This window comes from Scomber scombrus, chromosome 22 (genome assembly GCF_963691925.1).
Source record: "Scomber scombrus chromosome 22, fScoSco1.1, whole genome shotgun sequence".
Classification (NCBI taxonomy): Eukaryota; Metazoa; Chordata; class Actinopteri; order Scombriformes; family Scombridae; genus Scomber; species Scomber scombrus.
In genome coordinates, this window is record NC_084991.1 from 15713168 (window position 1) to 15736524 (window position 23357).

General features: G+C 40.0%; 2 protein-coding genes across 2 annotated transcripts in view; both read right to left on the reverse strand.

Annotated features, from left to right (window-relative positions):
- si:dkey-97m3.1 (fatty acyl-CoA reductase 1) overlaps positions 1 to 7191 on the reverse strand; it is a 55386-nt gene extending 48195 nt beyond the window's left edge. The window contains exon 1 of the mRNA XM_062443694.1: positions 7106 to 7191. Within this exon, the coding sequence (XP_062299678.1) occupies positions 7106 to 7114 (9 nt within the window). The 5' untranslated portion in view covers positions 7115 to 7191. The remainder of the gene's footprint in view (positions 1 to 7105) is intronic.
- A 7739-nt stretch (positions 7192 to 14930) lies between these two features.
- magi2a (membrane associated guanylate kinase, WW and PDZ domain containing 2a) overlaps positions 14931 to 23357 on the reverse strand; it is a 225294-nt gene continuing 216867 nt past the window's right edge. The window contains exons 21-22 of the mRNA XM_062443389.1: positions 20427 to 20565; positions 14931 to 15761 (exon numbers count right to left, since the gene is read on the reverse strand). Coding sequence (XP_062299373.1) covers positions 15028 to 15761; positions 20427 to 20565 — 873 coding nt within the window. The 3' untranslated portion in view covers positions 14931 to 15027. The remainder of the gene's footprint in view (positions 15762 to 20426; positions 20566 to 23357) is intronic.

Sequence of the window (23357 nt, forward strand, 5' to 3'; positions counted from 1 at the left end):
CCACATTTGTGTACAATAAAGATTATTATTATTTATTCCTACGTCTAACAGGATACACGTGCAGCAATCTAACAAAGACTCTTTGGTTGAACTTGTCATCACCTGTAGACAAGTCTGCATTCATTCGTTTTTGTAGTTACATTACATTATATTAAGAGTTTGCAAATCAATTTTAATACTATACAGAAATGAATGGAAACCAACTAAAGCTTCGAACAGCAGGAAAAACACCAGTATAAAAAGGTATACATGATCATTTGTAGTTAAGGAGCTAAAACTTGAAAACACACTTGTATGTACTTAAATGTTTTTGAGTTTAGCAAATTCAAAACACAACGTGGCTCTTTGAGGACAATCCTCAAGATGAACGTGGGATCTACGGACTCCCTGGCCTCTTTCTCTCCATCCTGAGCACCAAATACTGCTGATTCAAACCAATCTCGGTCCTCCCAAGAGAAAACAGCCAACCACAGGTGCAGGGACACCACTCTTTCATTCCCCACCTGGCCTCTCTCTGAAGAAATGGCACAGCTGACAGCTACACTCTGTGCTACTTTTAGCTGACTTTTCTTTTTAAACATCTGCGCTTTACTATTTATTTTACGAGCTATTCAGTGTATTTTTCTCTTGAACTGCGACATTTATCATTTCTGTGTGCGAGTAACAAAGCTCTATGGAAGCTCTGACACTGGCTTGACTGGTATGACGACATGGTAACTTTCAATCAAACCGAAGTGTCTTGTGACAAATCAAGGAAGATCAATCTAACTTTCCAAACTTTCAAGTTACACCAAAGCGAAAGCATCCAGAGAATGTTTATGAAGTTGTTCCATGTTGCTGTTGGCATGAAGTGTCAGTGTGGGAAGGTAATGTGAACGCAGATATAATCAAGTTTGACATATTTGGCAAACGTCTAAATAACATAATAGATGCCAGCAACATGAACCCTAGACAAATTACAGGAAACATAATGGCTTGATTTCAGGCAATGTTTGTTTAAGAGCTGAAAAGACCACTTATGAAAACTGTTTCTATTGTTGGTTGGACAAAACAAAGCATTTGAAGATGCCACGTTGGGTTCTAGGAGCTGTGACGTCTGAAAATTAGCAATTTCTTAAAGCATAAATGCCAAAAATGTACACAGTCTATTGCGCATATTGCACTTATGCCTATGTAACCTGAGGTAGGTGTTGAATACTGTAGTGTATACAAGGTGCTGAGTTGAGGTGCTGGGGGTGGGGGTGTGTGGTTAACTGTTCAGGAGCCTGATAGCCCAGGGATAGAAAGTGTTTCTGAGCCGGTTTGTGCGGCTCTTCAGGACCCTGTATCTTCTGCCAGAGGGCAGAAGTTTGAAGAGGCCTTGGCCAGGGTGAGATGGGTCAGACAGGATCTTCAGGAATGCAGGAATTTTATAGTTTTCTTTGTCCTCTGTGACGATACACTGAATATCTTTGGATTTTGAGCGATCAGTTGGACAAAAGAAGACATTTGAAGAAGTAAACTTGGGATATGGGAAATGATAAAGTCCATTTTTCACCAATTTCTGACATTTTATAGATAAAACTAATTGATTAATCACAAAAACATTCTGCAGATTGTGTTATAATGAAAATAATCATTAGCTGCAGCCCTTCTGTAATGGACTTTTTTTTGGTGCAATTTTATATTATAAAGACAGAATGATTAATCAGGAAATCAATAATGCAAAGTAATTCACTCTTTAATTCTCTCCTCTTCTGCTCTCTTCCACGACTAAAAACGCCAAGATTTACATCCTTGCAGTGGCTGTTTAACTGCTGAACACTAAAGAGGAAGTGCACTGCAATCCCCCCCTCACCCCTCACCCCAGACCACAACCCTCCACCCCTCAATCACAGCTTTCTCAAACTGCAGAGAGATGCAAGGTGGGAACTGCTCCCACGCTGCTCACCCATCATGCCCCGGCAGTTACTATACCATACTCTCAGTGGTATGGAAATGCATCGGAGGAAGAGGAGGAGGAGGACTGGAGAGAGCAGAAAACACATCTAGTTTGCATTTAAATATTTATGAGGCCCTGCAACAGGAGACAGAGAGGAAAGAAGCACAAGAAGCAAAAAAATGAAAGAGAAAGAGAGGATGAGAACAGCAGAAAAAGTTGTGGTGAAAGACAACAGAGCGCAGAGAGTCAAATACAGGTCACCAACCCGGATGACAAAAGGAGTCTAAAAATCTGCCTCACTCAGTCAACTTTCAGATGACAGCAACATGTTTCTCTAAAGCTTTTCACTACAGTATATAACACAATTTTCCTAATTGCCTAAAAAGTGTAAAAAATGATTATAATTCCTTTCAAACTTTAATTTTGTGGCCTGGACAATGATAGTTTTAAATCTACCTGTTTCCAATTCGAAAACAAGCAAATTTGCATATATTCATTCACATAAAGTAAAAAAACAACATCATATGCATCAAAATGAACATGTATTTTTATGAAAGTTATACAAAAGATTTAGAAGTGAGTAGTTACTTCGATTATACTGAAATCACCTTCACGAATCAGGCCGCCAAATTCAGTCTCCCATCATTGTATTTGGTGAGTCAGGTTGTTTTCTCTGACTTTATGTGAATGAAAATGTGCAAACTCATCCATTTCCCTATTGGAAATAGTTGCATTTCTTGTCATGAAAAACAAGTACAAATGTGTTAGTGTCATGTGAGGCCGAGCTGGGAATAAAATGCTTCCTGACAGCGTCTGATCATTCTTAGTGCAGCTATAAATATAGTAATGAGCACACATTTACAAACATGCGTGCACACGTACCTAACACTTATCTAAGAACAAATATAGGTCATCCTCTCATGATAATTAAAGCTCTTTTTGTGGTCTCGAATTAGAAATCAGTGCAAGGCGCCTTTTCTCATTTTTCCTCTTAATAAACGAGCAACATTTATGATAAGATATTCAGACAATAAAAACATCCACAGAGATAAATCTGCTCACAATTTGTAACATATGATGGACTGATTCATTTATTTTAGCCTTTTTTCTACATAAAAAGAGAAATAGTGGTTGTGTAATTGAAGGTATGCTTTATTTCTACACCATCTCATCATAAAACGATCTAATATTGATCTGGATGGAAACTGTTGGCTTACTGTGTGTGAATTAAGCAAAAGTCCATTAAACTGGCAGATTTTTTTTTTCAAGTTTCGAATTGATTTACGATATAATTTTTTTGAATATTTTTAATGAAGGCCTTAAAAAACCCACAAATTCAACTTTTAACTTCTTGGTTCTCCGCTTATTTGCAGTGTTTTCTGCAGATAATCAGACAATACATAATAGTAGAGCTGCAACGATTAGTCAATTAATCAATTAGTTGCCAAACGATTAATTGCCAAATATCAATTAATTGTTTTAAGACTTTTTAAGAAAAATGTCCAAAATGTCTGATTCTAGCTTCTCAAATTGTGGATGTTTTATTATCTATTAGGGCTGTCACTAATGATTCATTTTCATTATCGATTAATTTGAAGATTTTCACGATTTTGTAAAACCATGACAATTCACTTGAGAACATTTGAGAGCTTTGAACCAAGGAATGTTAATCTGAAAAATTAATTAAACCATTACTCAATTATCAAAATAGTTGCTAATTAATCAACTAATCATTGCAGCTCTGCTATCTTTGGGTTGTTGACAAAGCGGGGCGTTCACATTGGGCTTTGGGAAACCGTGATCAACATTTTTCTCCATATTTTGGACCAAACAACAAATCCATTAATTGAGAAAATAGTCCACATAATCCTACATAACTGAGACACGATAAGGCTTTAACAAAACCTTCCACTGTTGGCTATAATCAATTAGATCTTCACTAAAAGCCTGAGAGTTCACCTGTGTGCCACCTACTGAACCTGATGCCCTTGCAGGAGGGCGCTGGCATGTGTTGTGCAACATTTGAAACAAATATGCAGAGCCCTTTATCATGAAAACGCACTCAGAATAAGTCAAGAACCATGCAAGTGACTATAAAAGTATGCAAAGCAGGCAAGTCTGGTCGTTTCAGTCAAGCCGGTCATGGGAGTCCACCTTTCCCGCTATAAACATGTTTAACAGGACTTTAACTGCTCCTACCAAAGATAGCACTCTCTACCAAGCCTTTTTGTGTGTTCCTTGAGGAAATCATTGTTAAAATTGGTGTCTGTGGTGTGATGTGCATCTATATGAGGGGAGTCTCCATCAGCACAGAAAACAAGCCACGGCCTGATGTGGACACAAGCTGCTGCTGCTGCCCAGCTGCACATTCACAGTCAAGAGAGTGTGCTGAGCTGTCTGTCATCTTAAGACCATTCAGTCAGACAGCAATGCCTCCACATGGCAAACCACCTACACACTCTCTCATACTCACACACACACACACACACACACACACATACACACACACACAGTCTCACTCACAGGGAGGGAAAAGAAGTGTCATAGGGGTCATTTTTGGTGTTTCTGCGATTGAAACAACACCTCTTATTTATACTCAGGCTAAATTATTGCTGTGACCCTTAGAGGGCCGTCTAATGAAATGAGTATTTCCACAAATCTATGCCAACATTCTCCAAGTGAGAGCATCAAGGCAGGCACGTTGATAAAATGCCACTTCCAGTAAAACTTTCAAAATAAAACAATTGAAGTGATGGAAGAGAGGCTGCCAACCAATGATTTGCTCATTTTGTCCAACAACCATCCCAAAAAAAGATAGTCAATTTTAAAAATGAAAGAAGCAAGCAACAAATCCATATGAAAAAGGTGGAAGCTCTGTTCACTGACTAATCATTTCCTTCATCGCCAACACTTATAGGGGAGTATAATGATGTTATGAGTTTTTAAAAGGAAACTTGGTGGTGGAAGAAGTACTGAGATACTTTACTTAAGTAAAAGTACAAATAGAGCACTGTAAAAATACTCCATTATAAGTCAAAGTCCTGCATGAAAGATCCTACTTATATTAAGCTCATTATTAGCTCTGTATTTTTATTCTGGGACTCCAGTGGACTTCAAATAACTCCTTATTTATCTCATACTCCACTATTATTACTACTATACCCTTTATGCAGCCCCTCAGTTCAGCCTCCGTCTCTTAACATGCAGTTTAGTTTCTTTCTCTTTAAGGCTCCCCTCATGATGAGCCCGCTATTACTAAAAAACGTGAGATTTTTATTATAAAGAATTTTCAGGAAATGAAATATTTTCCTCCCAGAATTAGCCGAGCTTCATTATCAGTGCTAAAAAACAGTTGACACAACACGATATGGACATATTTGGAGCCAGTTGTTCAGTAGATCTGTTAGAAATAATGCAGGGAGGAATAGTACACGCAGAAACATGTTTGATGAAGGGCTGCAGACAACTATGACTTGGTCGTGCTGTGTAATGGAAAAACTCCCAAAACTAAGGAAAAACACCACAAAGTTAGCCAGGCGGAGCAGTGAACTCGCATGCTGGGTGTGGAGCAGATGATTAAAGGAATCTGTCATGAGTTGATGTCAGCTCGGGCTGAAAGGAGAGTAAAAATGTTGGAAAACTCAGCTTTCTCAGTCAATATAGCATGCACTGAGGAATGTATTACTTCAGTTAACCTCATTACAAGCAACACTGACTGGACATCCACATAAAATGTACCAAAATTTCCTTGAATTAAAAGTACATAAATGTTAGCAGCAAAATGTACTGAATGTATTAAAAGTAAATACTAAGTTTGTCCCTCTGACTGATATAGTATATGATATCAATAAACTATTAATACTGAAACAGCATGTTACTATTGTAGCTGCTGGAGTTGGCGCTAGTTTGAACTACTTTATATACAGTTGGGTCAAAGGGTCACTAGATAAATCTGAGAGGTTATGAGATAATAAATGGAAGAGAAAAGAAAGAAAAACAAAGTTCTGATATACAAATCACAAATATAAGTTTTCAGTTTTGGGACTTTTTCTCCTTATATTTGATTTTTGGTGAAATATTGGATCATGTGAACATTTAACAACTCAAATGTGACTCCGACGTTAAAGAATGTAAGGTGTCAAAAAGCCAAAAAGGTTGGAAACCACTGATTAATCTATGTACTTTAAAAGCTTGTTATATTGTCCATTGTGTCAAATCTTTCTCGGAAAAGTTACTAAAGCTGACAAATGTAAAATGTAGAAGAGTAGAAAGTGCAATATTTCCCTCTGAAATGTAGTACAGTGGAAGTGTAAAGCAGCACCTAATGGAATAAATGTACTTTCCACCACAGATAGTGACACAATCTGTAGTTATGAAACCACTCATAGATTTCACTTGAAAATGTGTGATTCATCCACTGCTACTTTCAAGCCATTAGCTAATTGGCCCAGGTGGTGGTGGTGGGGTCGGGGCAATTAAACCACATGTCAAATTCCAAGTGTTTAATTGTAACATAGCTCACTTGAGATTAAATCCAGTGCAGAAATCTTTCACATCATGTTGGATTTCACATTAACTTCTTCAAGCACAGGCCTCTTTCTTCAAGTAACTGGCTATGTGCTGACTTCATTCATTCATTCATTCATTCATTTAGAGGCAACCTGTGGATTCAGGATTGTTCCACCTGCAACTCACTTTAGCCAAAAGCAGCAAATAAGTAGTTTTAAGTGTTTGCTTTTCAATTGAAGGCCACCGTGCGTACTTCACATGCTGCTCCATACTGACTGCGGCTCTGGCTGCTCCGCTGCCCCGCCACCCTGCTGTCGGAGTCGGCTACAGCGTCGAGCCAACTGCGCCCTATCTCTTCACTAAACCCCAACCTTTAAATGGCGTTTAAACAGGAATAAACGAAAGCCCACCCCATCGACCCAAAAACAAAAAACAAAAAACAAAAACACACACTGTGAATTTTACCACTCGGGCCGTGCTCGGAGGTATTTTCAGCCCCGGCGTGTTGATGCTCACTCCCGCTGCTCCAACCACACAGCCTATACAACATATAACCAGTGAAAGCTGCTCCACGACGCACCGCTGCTCCCCAGAATTCACACTCAAATCCCCCCCAAAAAACCAACACACCCACCTTATCATGACAGAAAAACTGAGATAAAACGCTGAACCTACCGTAGACATGACTCGGTGCGGGTGGCTCCTTCCTCTTGCGGCTGTCAAAGAGGCTGTGTGGTGCAGCAGCTGTGGAATCTCTGCCTCCTCCCACCGGCCGCCCCGGGGTTCTGGCTGCTGGGATACTTCCACCGGTTTCGGCCCCGCCGACTGGCTGTCTGTATGTCTGTCTGTCTGCAGACTAAAGCATTGAGACAGACTGCTAAACAAATATGAGACACAGAGTGGGCAGGGCGTGTCACCCCGCCCGTCTCGCCGGTGCACGCCGTGTTGTCGTATGCAAACCGAGCGTCACGTCAAATTTCATTCAAAAATTTCGGGAAGTTAATGTGAGTTTCTTCATACTTAATCGTTATTTGTAACACACAGGGGCGGAGTTTACCAGTAGGCAAGGTAAGCAACTGCCTGGGACCCCCAACTAAAAGGGCCCCAAGCAGATATAGATTTATTATGATGCTTATATGAAAAATATTGAATTATGCTATTCTGACTTACAAAAGCCCATACAAGCACTTTAAACCTGATAGTAGGACTGGACGATATGGACAAAATCAAGTATCATGACAGTTCTGACCAAATAACTCAATATCAATATATCATGACTAAGTGGGTAAAGGTCAGGTTAGAAAATGATAACACTTTACTGTAATGCAGCCTTTAAAACCAGGAAAAGACAACTCTTATGCCATATCACGATATTACAATAGCCTATCCAAACTCTAAGATGATATATAGTCTCATAATGTGATATAATAATGAAAAAGTTGAAGCAAATTAATATAATATATAATTACTGATCAAACTATCCAGCATTATATAAGAATTAAAAGCTCCACCTTACCTCTCTTTCACTCTTTGCATATAAGTGAAAAATGAATGCAGGCTATTTCTATGAAATATTGAATTGGTTTATTACACTTGTTGGTGATTGTGTGACAAATTATGAAAGGCTAAGAAATCATCACTCTCATCACACTCATTTCGGTGGTTGATCAGTTATTATTTCATAAAGCAAAGCCAGAGAGAATATGGGTTGATTGATAGGTACATCACATCTTTCCATTCATTCAGATCAGGTTTCTGAGATCTATGATCTTGTATGGGTATTTGTGGGCCATTGACAAAGGAAATGATGATGCTAGCTGATGAATAATCCCTCAAGTTTTTACTTCGATGTAGTACAAAATATATTGCGACATAAAAATACTCCGAAGGTGGCCATTTATCTGTAGACAATCAATTTAATAGGATAATTATGAAATTAATTTTATCATTCCAAAAACAAATATTATCCATGTTCAGTCTAATAAACTTCAAGTGTCTCTAACTCATTGGGGACACACGCCTCATCTCCTAACATAAAGTGATCCATTGATCGCTCTTAAACTGAACCCATTGTTCATTCTGCAGCTCAAACATCATATCCTAACAGGACACTTCTATTGACGCCCACATTAAACATGCAAGACTGATCATTTACTACCCTGCTTGCAAAATACTCATGTATAATTAAAGTTATCAAGTATCAGGCATCAAATAATATGTGTGTTATTACATCCCGCCTGTTGCCTGGAGAACTCTTAAAAACACCCGTTGGTGCCATTATTCCTCATATTACAGCTATGATTGTGATTCACATTGTGATTCAGTTTATTCACAGCACTTAACTGAAGGACACAGATTTTTACTTTCAGCCACAGCTGTGCCATGACTTTAATACAATTGCCAAAATAGATCTCTATTCATCCAAGAGGACACACCACTGCACATGGCAGGATAGGTTTAGCAGACAGTTGTGGTGAATGAATGATACTGTATGTGAGAGTGTGTAATCATGAGTGTGCTTGTGACTGTATAAAACTTTCTGATCAGGGCAAGTCTAATGGCTTTTTACCCCGCAAACCTCAAAGTGGACCTTGCACGCTTCTTAGAATCTGCTGTTGCTGAGTCTGTTATAACAGGACAATCTCTCTTTTTTAATGAAAACTACACAGGAACATGACAAGCCTCTGCCTTTTCTGCAGGTAATCCTTGTTGTGCAACATATCATTTGTTGTCCCTTACATTTGCGTTTTTCTCAGAAGCATTCATAACCACTGTAGCATGATCCAGAAGATCATTTTTTTGCAGACTGCTGGAGTGTTTAACACAGAAAGTTGTGGCTTATACACTCCAAGTACTTTTACCAAGAGTGCTGATCACTCACTGAGCATTAAATGGTGCATACTCAGGACTTTCTAAAGTCTGTGTTTTTTCTGCCATATGAGCAACTGCAAGTTAATGAATTTTCCTGCAACTCTGAGAAAATCTGGCAAACTAATGAGAAAGGAAAATACACTTCTTGTTGTGTAAACCTGCATGGCTTCTCTGGCTTCCCACATGAAGCTCTGCAAATGAGCTGATGGGGAGATAAGGAGGATTCTCCTTTGATGCGGCAAAATAATGCCTGGCTCACCTCAAATGAAAGCATCTATTAAGTTGATCCAGTCTAAAGTGAGGCAGTCACAGATGTAGATATTGAAACCATTGATCGTTGCAGATGCTGTTAAACATTTGTTTTGTGCAGTGTAGCAGAGAAGTCTTGTTGGAGGATGAACTTGTTGTACTTTGTGTTATCTCTGCACTGCAGTTATTTCACTGGCAGTATGTTTAGTGTTGATGAGATGCCACACAATAAAGCAATTCAGTGAGGAAGAACACCAGAGATGTCAGCGGAGGGGGGGAAAGCAATCCATCAAACCCTGCTGTGAAAATCTGAGTCATGCCTACTGTCAATTATATTAGTGTGCATGTGTGTGTGTGTGTGTGTGTGTGTGTGTGTGTGTGAGTGTGTTAGGAAGATACATACTGTAAGGACAGCGTGTAGTGCTGTCAGATGTAGCAAAGGTCCAGGGATATGAGCCATTCTGGTAATTTGTGAAGCTTAAACGAGCAGCGTCAATCTGTGAAACTACTACAAAACAGACTGTTCGTCTTCTGTCTGCATAGCAGTTGCTGAACATTACTAAGGATTTGAGCCCCACATTGTACAGAATGCTACTGATTGCCTTTGAGTGCCATTTGATAAACATGTCAAAGGTAGTTCCTCAACTCTAATGTCCTCTGTGTCTCTTCAGATTGAGCAGAGCAGTCTGTTAAGTCCCGCAATAAGCTTGTCGTTCTCCCAGAGGAGACACGAGTACCTACAGCTCTGGATAGATTTGTTCCTGTGGAGAGCACAGGCACCAGTCAGCAGCCTCCGGCAGCATGCAGCCCCGAACAACGATGCCTCTGCAGTAGAGCTCGCTGTCCTTCTCCTGCTGTGCTCCATCGTTCACTCTGTTTCTTTTGCATGGCTTTCCTGTCAGTTTGATGCATAAACCTCTACATGTGTCGACAACTTATACATGCCAAAGTATGTTTGACCTTTTGCTCACAGCAACAGTAGATTAGTTGAGGTAAAACGCAGACAGAGTCACACCTGTGGACATGTTAAATGTTAAATGTCTAATGAGAGCTGATATGTCTAATCCAGTTTGAAATTCATCATGACATTAAATGCTATTGTTACTTTGTGTGTATTGCAAGATGACGTATGTGTGAAAAACCACAATATCAACTTAAGGACGGGTGGCGTTCTTGATTTCACAAGGCTGCTAAAGAGTGTGAAGAGCTAGCAAAATGTGAGAAAATTGTATTTCCTAATCGCTTAGGCATAAAAAGAAGAGAAAATGGCTGTTATTCCCTTCAGACTTTGCTTTTGTGACCAGGACAGTGATCATTTTTGTACACTTTCGTTCACATAAAAAAGCAACATATGATATGAATCACAGGATATGATGATGGTGACTTTTGTATGACTGTAGCATAAATACATTAATTTGCTCTTTTTTTCATGACTTTATGTGAATGAAAATGTGCAAAATCACCCATTTCAAACTAAATTTCAAACCATCATTGTCCAGGTCACAAAAGCCAAGGGAATAACAGCCATTTTCTATACTTTTTAAGCATAAGAAATTAGGAAATAAAACGAACTACCCTGGAATAAAAATTGTGTTACGTAGTGTTATTCAATATACATGCATGTATGCAAATATCATAAAATGTTGTTTAGCAAACTGGCTTGTAAAATCTCTATAACATTTCATAAGAGGACTAAGAACTTTATGTAAGTTCAACAATAATGAAACCAAGCAGCAGAAGAATATATGCCTGGTCTGCACTGACCTCTAGTGGACTGATGGAAAATGTGCACACAAGTGATTAAAATCACCAGATGTTCTAATCAACCAGCTCCAACAGAAAACCTTCAGTATATATATACTGTGCATTTAAAACCACCATCCACTTGATCAAGTAAAATCATGAGGGTCAAATCCTTTTTATTTCTTTTAGTATTATCTGCAGAATCTCAGTAGGCTAATCAGATGCCCCCATGTGGCCAGATTGAGACACTACAACAGGGCAAACATTTGAGGGGGGAGGTTTAAGTTTTCGGAAAAGCTTCATGTATATAATTGATATGAATAAGAAATATGAAGTGTTTATATATTAATTGGATTGATTACATTAATCCATTAGGCTTATTTAATGAAGTATGTGACAAAAGAACTACCTTGATTTTGGTGATGAAGGCCATGAGGTACAACTGAGAGAAATCTAGAAAATGGGCCTAGAGGTAAAGAGGTACATTTTTACACATGGAGATCAGTTTACTCATCATAAGTTTGTGAAAATGGTTGTATGATGACACGAGGCTCTGGAGTGAAATCGGCTCAGGCTTGAGGCATCAAATCTGCATAAATTAAAAGCCTTTGTTACAAATTGGGAGAGGCGGTCTTTGAAAGAAGTCGACATTTAGAAGACACAGATAAAAAAACAATGCTACAGTTTCATTATGGAAAATGTAGGATCCAGTGTTTTGGGGGTTTTGACCAAGAGCCTACTAGACACTAAAAGTCAGGTTATCTCTGCATCTGCTGCTTTGATTTTGGCCATTTGTTTTTGAAATTGTGCCTCTTGTGAGTCAATCGCAAATTGAGGTGAATATTTTGTTCTTATTGCGAATAAGCATATATCTCAAAGTGTCAAACTATTCATTTACATTGGATTAGAACCATCACTCATTGTTAGTTTATAATGCATTTCCCAATATCTACTTTAAACAGCATTACATTGCGTTATAAACCACTGATTTTGTGCTTATATGCAGCTTATAAATACTAATCAGGGGAGTCAAATAAAAGTGCTATCCATGCATGTGATCCACACATACCGTAGGCTTGAATAAAAACAAGAAACTATTAATAAATCACACAGCAGCATATCCTAAATGAATCTTTCATGTGTCAAGATTTTCTTTTATTTGACAGCGTTTCAGAATATCATACAGGTAAACAAGATTTTTGCAAAAGTTAATATATCCATAGTGTTGCATTTCATAAAAATAGTTGCTCCACTTACAGTCTTTGTGACCATCAACAGTACACCGAGTCATATTTATAGAGATATTTGTTCAGGGTCTACACACTGCTATAACACTACACAGTGATACTGAGCCGGTTTGGGTTTTTATGGTGCAGCATGTGTCGTTCAATCAGCGCACACATTTTGCAAATACAACTCTAGATCTCTTCTTTTCTTTTTTTTTGTTTTGTTCTTTTCGCTTCCCGTAGAAAACTACTTACAATTTGGCTCGATGGACACAGTTCAAATGTGGAAAGCGGTGAGTTGTGCAAAGGCTGAGCAAACATACGCACATATTTATTTTAATTTATTTTTTTTGCGGCAAACAGAAGTCACATATAAAAAAATAAAAAAAGGAGCAGTCTGGTTAAGTGGTCATGATGATTCAGTATGTAAGCAGCTTTTGCTACCTTCACTCTGACATATGTTAAATTTAGTTTGAACCATCTTCAAGTGATTGAAGGGCTGAGCCGTCTGTGCCTGGCTGATGATGTTCTCAGTTCCCTGACACAATAATTCATATCCTAAACCCTCTGTGTGAGATTGTGCTTTAAAGTCAGTCTCCTTATTCCTTATGTAATTACAGATTACAATGGCAAACATAATTACTTGTCTCCCTTTGCTCTGTCAGTCTTTAAACACTGTTTGCACTTCTCTCACTAGCAGAAGAAGACAGAACTTTTGTTCTATTCTATTTTTTTCTGATAATACTGACTCATTCAGAGGAAAAATTAACACTTCTGCAAAGAAGATACAGATGCTAGTAAAAGATTTGCAGCTCTTAAAATGATCCGCTTATTATTGTATAAAAATGTACAAGAACATAGCTTTCAAAGAAAACCTACAGGGAGCTTTGGTGTGCAGACACACGTCTTAATATCACAGCACTGACCAAATCGACCCAAAACAAATCAACTGACAGTGGCTGTGACAGGTGCAAACTCTCCTCAGCTGGCCTGGAAATGATCAAAATGTTTCATTTTCAAATAGTGGGTGCTCAGTCAGGTTACAGATGGTTATACGAGAGAGCTTTTGACATGTAAGATTGATTCTCCTGTGGCTCAACATCAACATTTTACTAATTTAGTTTGGTTTGGGTTTTGATTACACCATCTTATATAAGCAATTCTTCATGGAAATGACTAGTGTCAGACCTCATTAAGAAATCAGTAATGAAAACTATCATGACCCAAAATGAACCACTTGCACAAATAAAGACCATCAACAACTCTGGTAATGGACTTATTTTCATACACAAGCTTGTGAAATCAATAATATTTCACCATATCACACTCTTATCTGAAAAAATACAGTTTATTATTTATATCTGTAAAGTGGAGTTGTATAGCAGCCTGTTTTGAACCCTCTAAAGTATTTTGGAGTTGAACCTTTGACTTAAAAGCCAACCTCTCTTGTCAGTCTAAGGCACTCTGCCCCTCGGTATCAAGCGAGCTCCTTCTCTCAGCATCCGGCTGGACACCACCGTTGCGGATTGCTTTGTTCGTTAAGCACAGAAATGAGAAAAATGGATTGACACGACACCCCCGCTTCGGGATGATTCGAGCGCAAATAAACCGTGCAGTCAACCGCAGCAGGCCTGCCGAGACCCCAAACTGCAATCACAGGGCTGAACGGGAGTTTAGAAGAGGGAGAAGTTGGTGTGGTGGAAGTTCTCGTCCATGTCGCGACACTTTGCTCGACCAAGAACGGATTAGAATTTCCATCGGTTCAACTAAGGTTCTTTTCACTTAAAGATGATCTTATTTACAAAATGATCCCACATATTCATATTCATTATAATATATCTATGTCTATAATCATCTGATAGATTATTCAAGACAGATTCAGGCCCATACAGTATCTGTTAAGGCAAAGTTCTGTTGATGAATAAATTTCATCTCTGCTGTCACTCTTTGTCCCATTCACTCTTGTCAAAAACAGGCAAACCCTCTTTTAAACATTCCATTTCATAAAATAGACTCCATTGTGTAGATATATAAAAAAATCCAACGGCAACCAACAGTTGCTTCCTGTCAGTTGTTTATATCTGATTGTTTGTCCTCCTGTCTGCCGCTGTGGAAATTTGGGGGGGATGGGACTCAAAATGGAGTTCTTCAATGTTTATACCTCCCAAATGATTCCCCGTCACGCTACACACACACATTCTGCTTGCTCTTCTGTTCTTTTAAAAAGTGGGTGAATTTCCAGTTCTTAAGGTGGTGGGTGTAAAATATTTCTCAAAATAATTTAGAGTACAGTATCATAAATAAAACTCTAAAAATACGTGGTCCAGATCACCCTGCCCCCCTTGGTTTTGACTTTATGGGAGAACGGGTTAGCGGGGGGGGGGGGGGATAAAGGGAAGGAGCAAGGGCACAGGAAGGCGTGAGGATGGTATTTTCATCCAGATGGGGCGATTTAGTTCAGATGAGTGCTGCCACTGCATTCTGGATCATCGTGCTGGAGCTGCGGTGTTATCTGCTCAGCGTGGACGTGCCTGTGCGCAGCGTGCTGGGCAGCTTGTCTGATCCAGGGATCTTCCAAGGACCGGGAGAGACCGTGGCCTTCCTCCCTGCTGCGCTGCCGCTGCTGGTGCTCTTGTTGGGCAGGCTGGGCCGGCTCTCTCCCAGGTCCCTGTCCAGTTCCCTGGGCCTGGGCTTGCTCTGCTCCAGCTCCAGCTGCCCGCTGCTGTAACGCTCCACATCTTCCCTGCTGTTCCCATTAGTATGCGGAAGCATGGAGCTGCTGGGAGACTGGGTGGTTTCTCTTTTCCCACTGGGAAAGCTGCTGTCCCCAGTATTTCTCTCCTTGGACCTCCCTCTGGTGCTTCTGGAAGGTTTAGGCTCTCCGCTCTGCCCCTCCTTGCCCCCTTCCCCCTCAGTAGTGGGCTGCACCCTGTGCCCCTTGTGGGTGGACCTGCCACCCTCTTTCTTAGCTCTGCCGCTCCCACCGGTTGTAGCCGCTCTCCTCCCCTGGCTTATCGGATCTGGATTTAACAGCTCGGCCTTCTGGGGGCTCTTCGAACGCTCTGTCCTGCTGTCTCGTATCACCGGGTCTCGAGGGACGTCCAGAGGCAGCAGGTGAGGTGGGTCGGGGGCCGGGGCCAGATGAGATGAAGGCGATGACATGGAAAGGCTGTCGATGGGAGGGGCTACTTCCGACAGGCTTGGGGAGGCTGAAGGGCAAGCATCCCATGAGGCGGCATTGTCTGGAACACATAATCATAGAGTCAATAATGCCAAAACCCAAACACATTCATTCTCTCTGCTTAAAAGCTTGCACACATGCCACTGCACTACCAAACCAAACGCTAAATCAAAACAAAAACAATTATCACAGCAATCATTCCTACTCTACAAGACGAAAGAATTAAAGTAAACATGAGAGTGGCTCTACAACCTTCTTACGATCGTGTCACAGGGCAGCTCTACTTTTAGTCAACATCAATCTGACTCCCCTCGCTCTTTTAAAGCCCCGGCCAATCTAAAACCTTGGCGGAAAATCGAAAACAGGTTTAATGAAATGGATGATGTGCCCAATAGGGTGGTACTTTAGTGAGAATGAAAACCTCAGGGGCTGAGTGCCCCTATCTCCCTCTCTCTCTCTCTTAAGCCTGAAGAACTCAGTATCCAGAGTAGTAGCTGCAGCGAATCTACAGCACGCTCCTCCAAAACTCTTTACTCTCACAGACTGTTAGCTTCTGTTTCTGCACCAATGAGTCTCGGTCCCTCAGCCATCAGTCATTTTCAGCGGGGTAGGCAGGGGCCAGAGGCTAAGTTAGCTATCCTAGCGCCTTGAGGCTCAATTATAAGGAGAGTCTCGTGCAGCGCTGGAGCATATTAGACGCAGAGCTAAGAGCGGCACCAGGTCACTTCTGAGAGCTCTGGAACATAAGAGTCTTTTACCTTCACTTGGTACAATTAAGTGACATTAAGCTCATGAATAGCCCTGCTGTATATGTGTGAATGTACCAGCATGACTTTAAGAAACTTGTGATTATCATCTGCTGCACTGATGGCTTTTCTAAGCTCACTTAAGGCTCCAGTCTCCTTATATGTCTGCTAAATCACCATTACACATTATACACACTGTAGTATGTCCCGTATTTGAGGTGGAAAGTTCATTCAGTAGCTACACAAGTGTGGAAACTTCACCTCCAGTGCACAAACAAATGATGGATTTTTTAGTAAAGAGGGAGACATCTTCAACTTTTCAAATGAATAATGTAATTTTAAGTGTTTTAAAAAGATCATTTCACTTTTTAGTAGAAGACCAGGGTATGTCAGCAGAGTGAATTTGGTGTGTGTCACATCTTGCATTTTTAATATCAGAGGGAGTCAGATTTTGTTAGAAGTACCAACTAACACACCTAAATATGACTCCCGCCTCTCTCCCCTGTTGCCACTAGTGACAAAAAGGATCCAGATATGTCTGCAAAAAGATTAACTTTGTGTCGCACTTTGAATTGTTCAATATAGCCCAAGAGGGGACTTGAATTTCGCTTAGTGAAACTCCTCCATAAAACCATCTCCCTCCCGATTTAATATTCATTCATTATTAATTTTCCTGCAGTAAACTGAAGACAATAAGACTGCTTTCAGTAAATAAATTTAAACAGAAACGGAGATTGTGAGTATCTATCGTGAAGTGTGTATGTGTATCCACGTGCAGGGGAGTCATATTATGCGGGGCAGTTCGAAAATTCTACAACACCGGTCACACTAGAAGAAAAACAAACCCCTCTTTCTGACCAATGAACGTGACTGACAGCTCCCACATGGCTTTTGTTGATCAATTTTGGTTCGCTTCAAATTTTGCTTGTGTGAAACCAAACCGAACCAAAAGCAAAATGCAACAAAGTAGCAACTCATCCACTGATTTGGACCAAAGCAAACAAACTATGGTACACGCATAGGTTGCAGATTGTATTAAAGGACCACCTATTTAACTTTAACTAAACGTTCTGACATTTAAGTTTGTATACATGTTGGAAGAGGGACAGAGTTAAGTGAAATTTTAAATACTTTTGGCTTCACGTGGTTCATAATGAGTTTGTTTTATGATCAGAGAATGTGTGTTTTGGGCTGGTTTCTCTGAGCTTCCAGGTTTCATGCTTTTCATGTCACATGTTTTTGGGTTATGAAAGAGGTCTATGTTTTGGACTTTTCTTCCTGTTTGTTTGGACTGGACTGAATGGGAGAAGGCTTACTTGAGTTGTTTCTTTTGAAGATTCAAGCATTGTTGTTTTGGTTGCCTTTTACTGGTTAGTCTGTGCTCTGTGTCCTCCTGGTGTTTTTCCCCCGTAACCCCAGACAGCCTTTCCCTTCACACCTGCCCTGCATCTAGCCTCATTAGCTCAGCCTTTCGCTATGTTTTCCCCCACACCTGCCCTGTATCAGCCTCATTAGCCCTGCTGTGCTCCCTGTGTTTCCCTGCCTGTTCCCCTGTTCAACCATCGGTTCCCCATTCCCTCATTAGTTCAGTTTGCTGTGATTTTCGGATCAGTATTTGCTGGATCCTCTGTTCTAGTTTGTTCTGTGCAGTCTGTTCAGTCTGTTCTGCTCGGCTTAGCACTCAGTTTAGCTGTTTTGACCTATCGACTTTGTTTTGCCTGCACAAGCCTTGAATAAACACGTTTTTCTTCAGCCCCACTTTTCCTGCGGCCTCTGCATTTGGATCCACCTGCTGCACTCCATTTAACAATTCTGATCCATTTCCTAAATGTTCACGCTTATTTATATGTTTGGAGGCTACTTGCTGTTAATTTCACGTTAATTAGTCTGAGAAAATTACATTCTTGAGTAATCTCAATTTTGGCTCTAATTTTGCTGGGAAAGTCTAACGAAAAACGGGGGTTGCATTATGGGAAGTGTAGGATCCAGAGTTTGGATTTGACCCATATCTTTACTCTCAGCGCCATCACTTTGGACTCTTCTTTATTTTTTACTGTCTCTTGCAAGACACCCAGATTTTTATGGAATTGCATCACAAAATCATAGAAGTACTCTATTATTGCTTCCTTAGATATTCATGGTGTCATACTTAAATAAAATAAACTTAAAAACATTAAAGTCACGTAAGATTTTGCAGAATTTTCCCTTTTTTAAAAACTGAACAGAAGGGCAGATGATCGTGAAATTGTGTCTGATTTTCTATTCCTCTCTGAGCATAAATGTGATTAACCGTGTAATGTGAATTTTTGGTTGGCAGCAATGACAGATGTCTTAAATAAACACTTGCGAGCTGCTCCTAAAGATAAGTCTTATTTTTCCATATTTTTCCTCCTATTTCGGCTTTTTTAGAGGATTTCAAAGCATAATTCCAAGAAATCTGAGCTCATGCAACTTTAGATAAAGGCACAAAGAACGCACGCAATACTACACACAGACAAGCACACAATTATATTCATGCACATGCCCACAACCGTATGATTTTATGCCAACAATACACTAATTATATTCTTGTACTCCTGACATTCAGTTTGCATTCAGCTGCTCCTTAAAAGCACAGCACAAGACCCTCAAACAAAAACAACTTCCTCCTTTGAACATAAGCATGCTAATGTGTTAAATAGTCAAATTGATGACCATAGATGATTCACATAAGCCTCCAGTACGCAAAAAAAGAGTAAATTACTAAAGATGAATGCTGAATTGTGCTCGCACAAAAGAGAATGTGGGTTAAAATACTGCTGCAAATTTTAGGCAGCAGGGTAACTCAGAAAGAACACAGAAAAGAGCTGTAATGATGGAGCACTGCGTCTTCTGGATGACCACAGTAAGACTCCCTGTGTCTGTGTACACATTAAATCCTTGCCTGGAAGGGGGCTGGCAGAAAAGGGGTCGACAGGGGGGGAAATGACATCACCGTCTATTTCCTGTGTTTAAGGGCTGGAGGGTGACTACCAAGGCCAAACCCTGATGAATGTGTGTCAGCGGGGGGCTTTAGTGGCTGCAGAGCTCCTTTTAATGCGACTTTCTCTGGAGTGGGATGATGTGGGAAAAGTGTGCATCGTGTTGCTGCAGGAGCCACAGGAATGAGTGGCACATTGGGGTTTTATTACGCGCGGTGTCACACAAATAAATGTCCCCTTCCAGGCTCGATTCATGCTGCGCTGAGATTTCGCTGGGTAAATAATCTGCTGCATATATTTCACGTTCATCTCCTCTGGCTGAGTCAGGGTGAACGCTCATATTTCTATATTTTTGGGCCTGTAGGTAGCTGCTGATTTATCTATCGTTCGGGGGGAGAGTTATGTTCACTAATTTCACAACCTCCTGCAGCTTGCAGCCATATTTGATCATTTTTAAACAAAAAGGCAAAATTGTCAACTGTTCCGGCTCACCAAATTGTTTTAATGTTGAAGTGCTAAGTGCATGTTGAGAAGAGGTAGTCACCAAAGAAAAAAAAAATCACACGACACACAAAACCACAGCACAGAAAGCCAGGGTTAAGTGAAGAGAAAACATTCGTATGGTCACAAACCGTGTCTTTAGAGTGGCCCATTAGGAAGAAATAGGGGGAGCCATGCTTGTCACTTTTCATGCACATGGAGAGACTGGAAGATACCATTCCTATAGAAGGGGAAGTAACAACCTAGACCAATCAATTAGTGATAGATCACTGAAATGGACAGAAGATAAACGGATGTTAGAAAAGACAAATAATTAGTTTTTTTTAACAGTACAGAAATACAGAATAAAGAATATAAAGAATACAGTGAGTATTTAAAGCCAGAAGATATAACATGAATTGAATGCATGCCAGAAAAATGTTATCAAGAGTTGAAGTGATATTAGGTAAGACACTGAAGAGAAAAGAGGCAAGAAATGATCCCAAAGATAAAAAAAGTTGTTGTTGCATGGATACTTACCGTACTCTGGGACCTGCCCTGTGCCCCTCTTTAGAAGCAGACGAACACGCCTGCCTCCAGACTTGATCAACTCAATGGCCCTGGCGTGGGTCATGTCTCGTGTTGTTTCTCCATTGATCTCAATGATCTGGTCCCCTACCTGGATGTGTGTGACAGAGAATAAAAGTTGTGAACATCTGTTGGAGACAAAAATACATTTTTCACAATACTCCCCTGCACAAAGCCATACCTATTAAAATGGTTTTCCCAGTTTGGTGTGGAAAAAACCTGCCCTGCACATAGCCCTGACCTCAAATCCATCCGAAACCCTTTGGGATGAAATGGAAAGCTGACTGCGAGCCAGGCGTTTGACCTCACTGACCTGGATGGGTGAGTTGAACTTGGTGTGGCCACATTTCTTACCTTCTTGGTGTGAATTGACTATATTTTGTTCCTGAGTTCATCATTATATGTATATTCAGTACATTTGAAAGGAACTGCTGTATTTCATGCTTTCCATCTGAGGCTTTTTCTTATAGTCTCTCTTTGCTTATTAACTAAAGGAAGCAATTTAATAACACCTTCATATATTAGATATAATGTCACACACTCATACTGAATATAAGTAAGTATATTGGACATTATTTATTAATAAAGAAATTTGGAAATGAAGAAAATATTCAAATAAAGCAAGAATGTCCATGCTATCAACTCTATCTGTGTCGTATATCTCAGTTGCCATGTACCGTTTCACATGTATAACATAGCAAATATTAATGTATTTTGTGCAATTTACTATTTGAATAATAAATCTTGTATTAACTACAAATGACAAAAATGCTAAATTAAAAAACAAATTAAGGGCCGTCATGTCACGTAAACTTCCCAGCCAAGTTCACAACAGTGAAAATAAGACGAGCAAATTACAGACAGTTAATTTGTGAATTACTTACAGTGTTTGCCAACCTATGATTGAGTCAATTATAACGTGGCAGGTCTGGAAATGAGCAGACTACACATAAAACAGAATATTAACAAGCCTCTTCTATTAAGGATTTGTGAGGATCAATATGGATCTATAATACATTGGCTTTCCCATGAGTTTCTGTAAGCGTTAATAAGCATTGCCAGTCATGAACTGGTGTCAGTTATAATTAATTTCGGCAGTAATTTGGACATGTCATCAATGGTGGTCCACTTCTCATGGGGCAGCTGAGGAACAAAGAAGAACACCCTGATGAATACCAATGTACTACCCATTTAAAACAACCATAACTGCAACAGCTATGTTAACAGCTAGTTTATAATTGGCTGGATAATCTATTGCTTTTTTAGCTCTACGCTGCGGTTGGGACCAATCCATGATGATTACGAGGATCGGTCAAATGTCAATCCTCCCTCCGTCAAGACTCTCACTTCTCATCCCATCAAGAGACGTCTCTGAGGTTGACTAATGGGGAGGATTCACCGGGAACAGGACATAACGTGCCAGCCAATTACGTTAACAAATGGAGAAGTCCTCCGGTAATGGCTGGGGTAATTTGAAAGTCAGGAGCGGACTCGAGTCAAGAAAGGGGGGAGTCATTAGGTGTCATTACGGTGGTCCGAGGAGAGGTGGAAGGCAAGGCGGTTTGCTCATTAATCCTCACCTCTTAACAGCAGAGGAGAGTGATGCCATTTTCATCTTTAATAAAGTGGGAACCAAAGTTGAATGGACGGCATGTGAATGCTGAGCAAGGGGAACGCTCAGTGGAGATGAAGGCGTTGCTTTTACAATTTGCACAATTCCATTTTTTTTATTGACGTTTAAAAGCTTAAGAGAGGTAATTACATGTGCTGAATGATTATCTGTAATAACCAATCATGTTATAATTTTCTTAAAAGCTTCTGCAGTGGCAAATGAACCTTAAAAAAAAAAGTTTGTTATTGTTCAGCGTCCTTTGTCAAAATAGATTATTTTCCTCCTTTCTAAAGATGTGACAAAGTGTCTGTTAAGGAGAAATGACTTGGCTTAAACTCAAAATGTCAGAGTAACAGCAGGGAGTTGCGGTGCAAGAGGGCTTTTTGGTTTTTGCACCTTAATATGTTTCAAAGTGCATCTAAAATCCAAAGTGACAGGCACGTCAAATGCTTTTTAACCAATGTATCACATTTACTTAAGTTAAACACAGATTGATTCCTCTCTGCGCCCAGAGGTGTAGATTTAGATTTGTTGGAGGAAGGATGACAGTATACTTTACACCTTGTTGTCGGAAATCTATTGAGGAGCAAAGTATTGAGTCTCTTTCAATATCTTACCAGGAGTGTTACTCTCTGGCCATTCATCTAAGACAAATTAATGGCATCTTGTATAGTGACTTTAAGTGGAGCTCAAGAGGGATTCCTTCCTCCTCTCCCACCTGAGTCTGGGCCCACCGGACCTCCATCGATTACGCCACCATAGAGGGAAAGTAATACCTCCCCCAGGGGCATTTTGCACACAGTATCATTGACAGGTTCATTACAGATAAGGAATCTAGAGCACACCAAGGCTATCAGCACCAGACATAAAGATCAGAAAAAATGCAAGGTGAAAAAGAGGACAAAAAAAAAAATAATAAAGATGTTTTGGTTGCATTAAATCTGAAAATAAATAAATAAATAAGATACTGTTTAAGTTGCAATATGTGTGGTGGTGTTGCTGGTAGCAAATATTTTGGGAAAGCCATATACTTCACTTGGATTTGCATTTTATTTTTTATTACATCTACATAAATTTAGAAAATATGTGTCTGCTTTCTCTGACTGAATAGTACAGCAGTGACTTTAGTTAGAGGGAGAATTGTGCAGCTATGCAAACACTGAAGTACAATTTAAGTTGGCCCACTTAAATGTTTTATCTCTCTTTATCTTTCTGATTATCATCGGCACTAGATGCAGTTGGGAGTTGAGGAGCAGCAATACGGGAGGAGA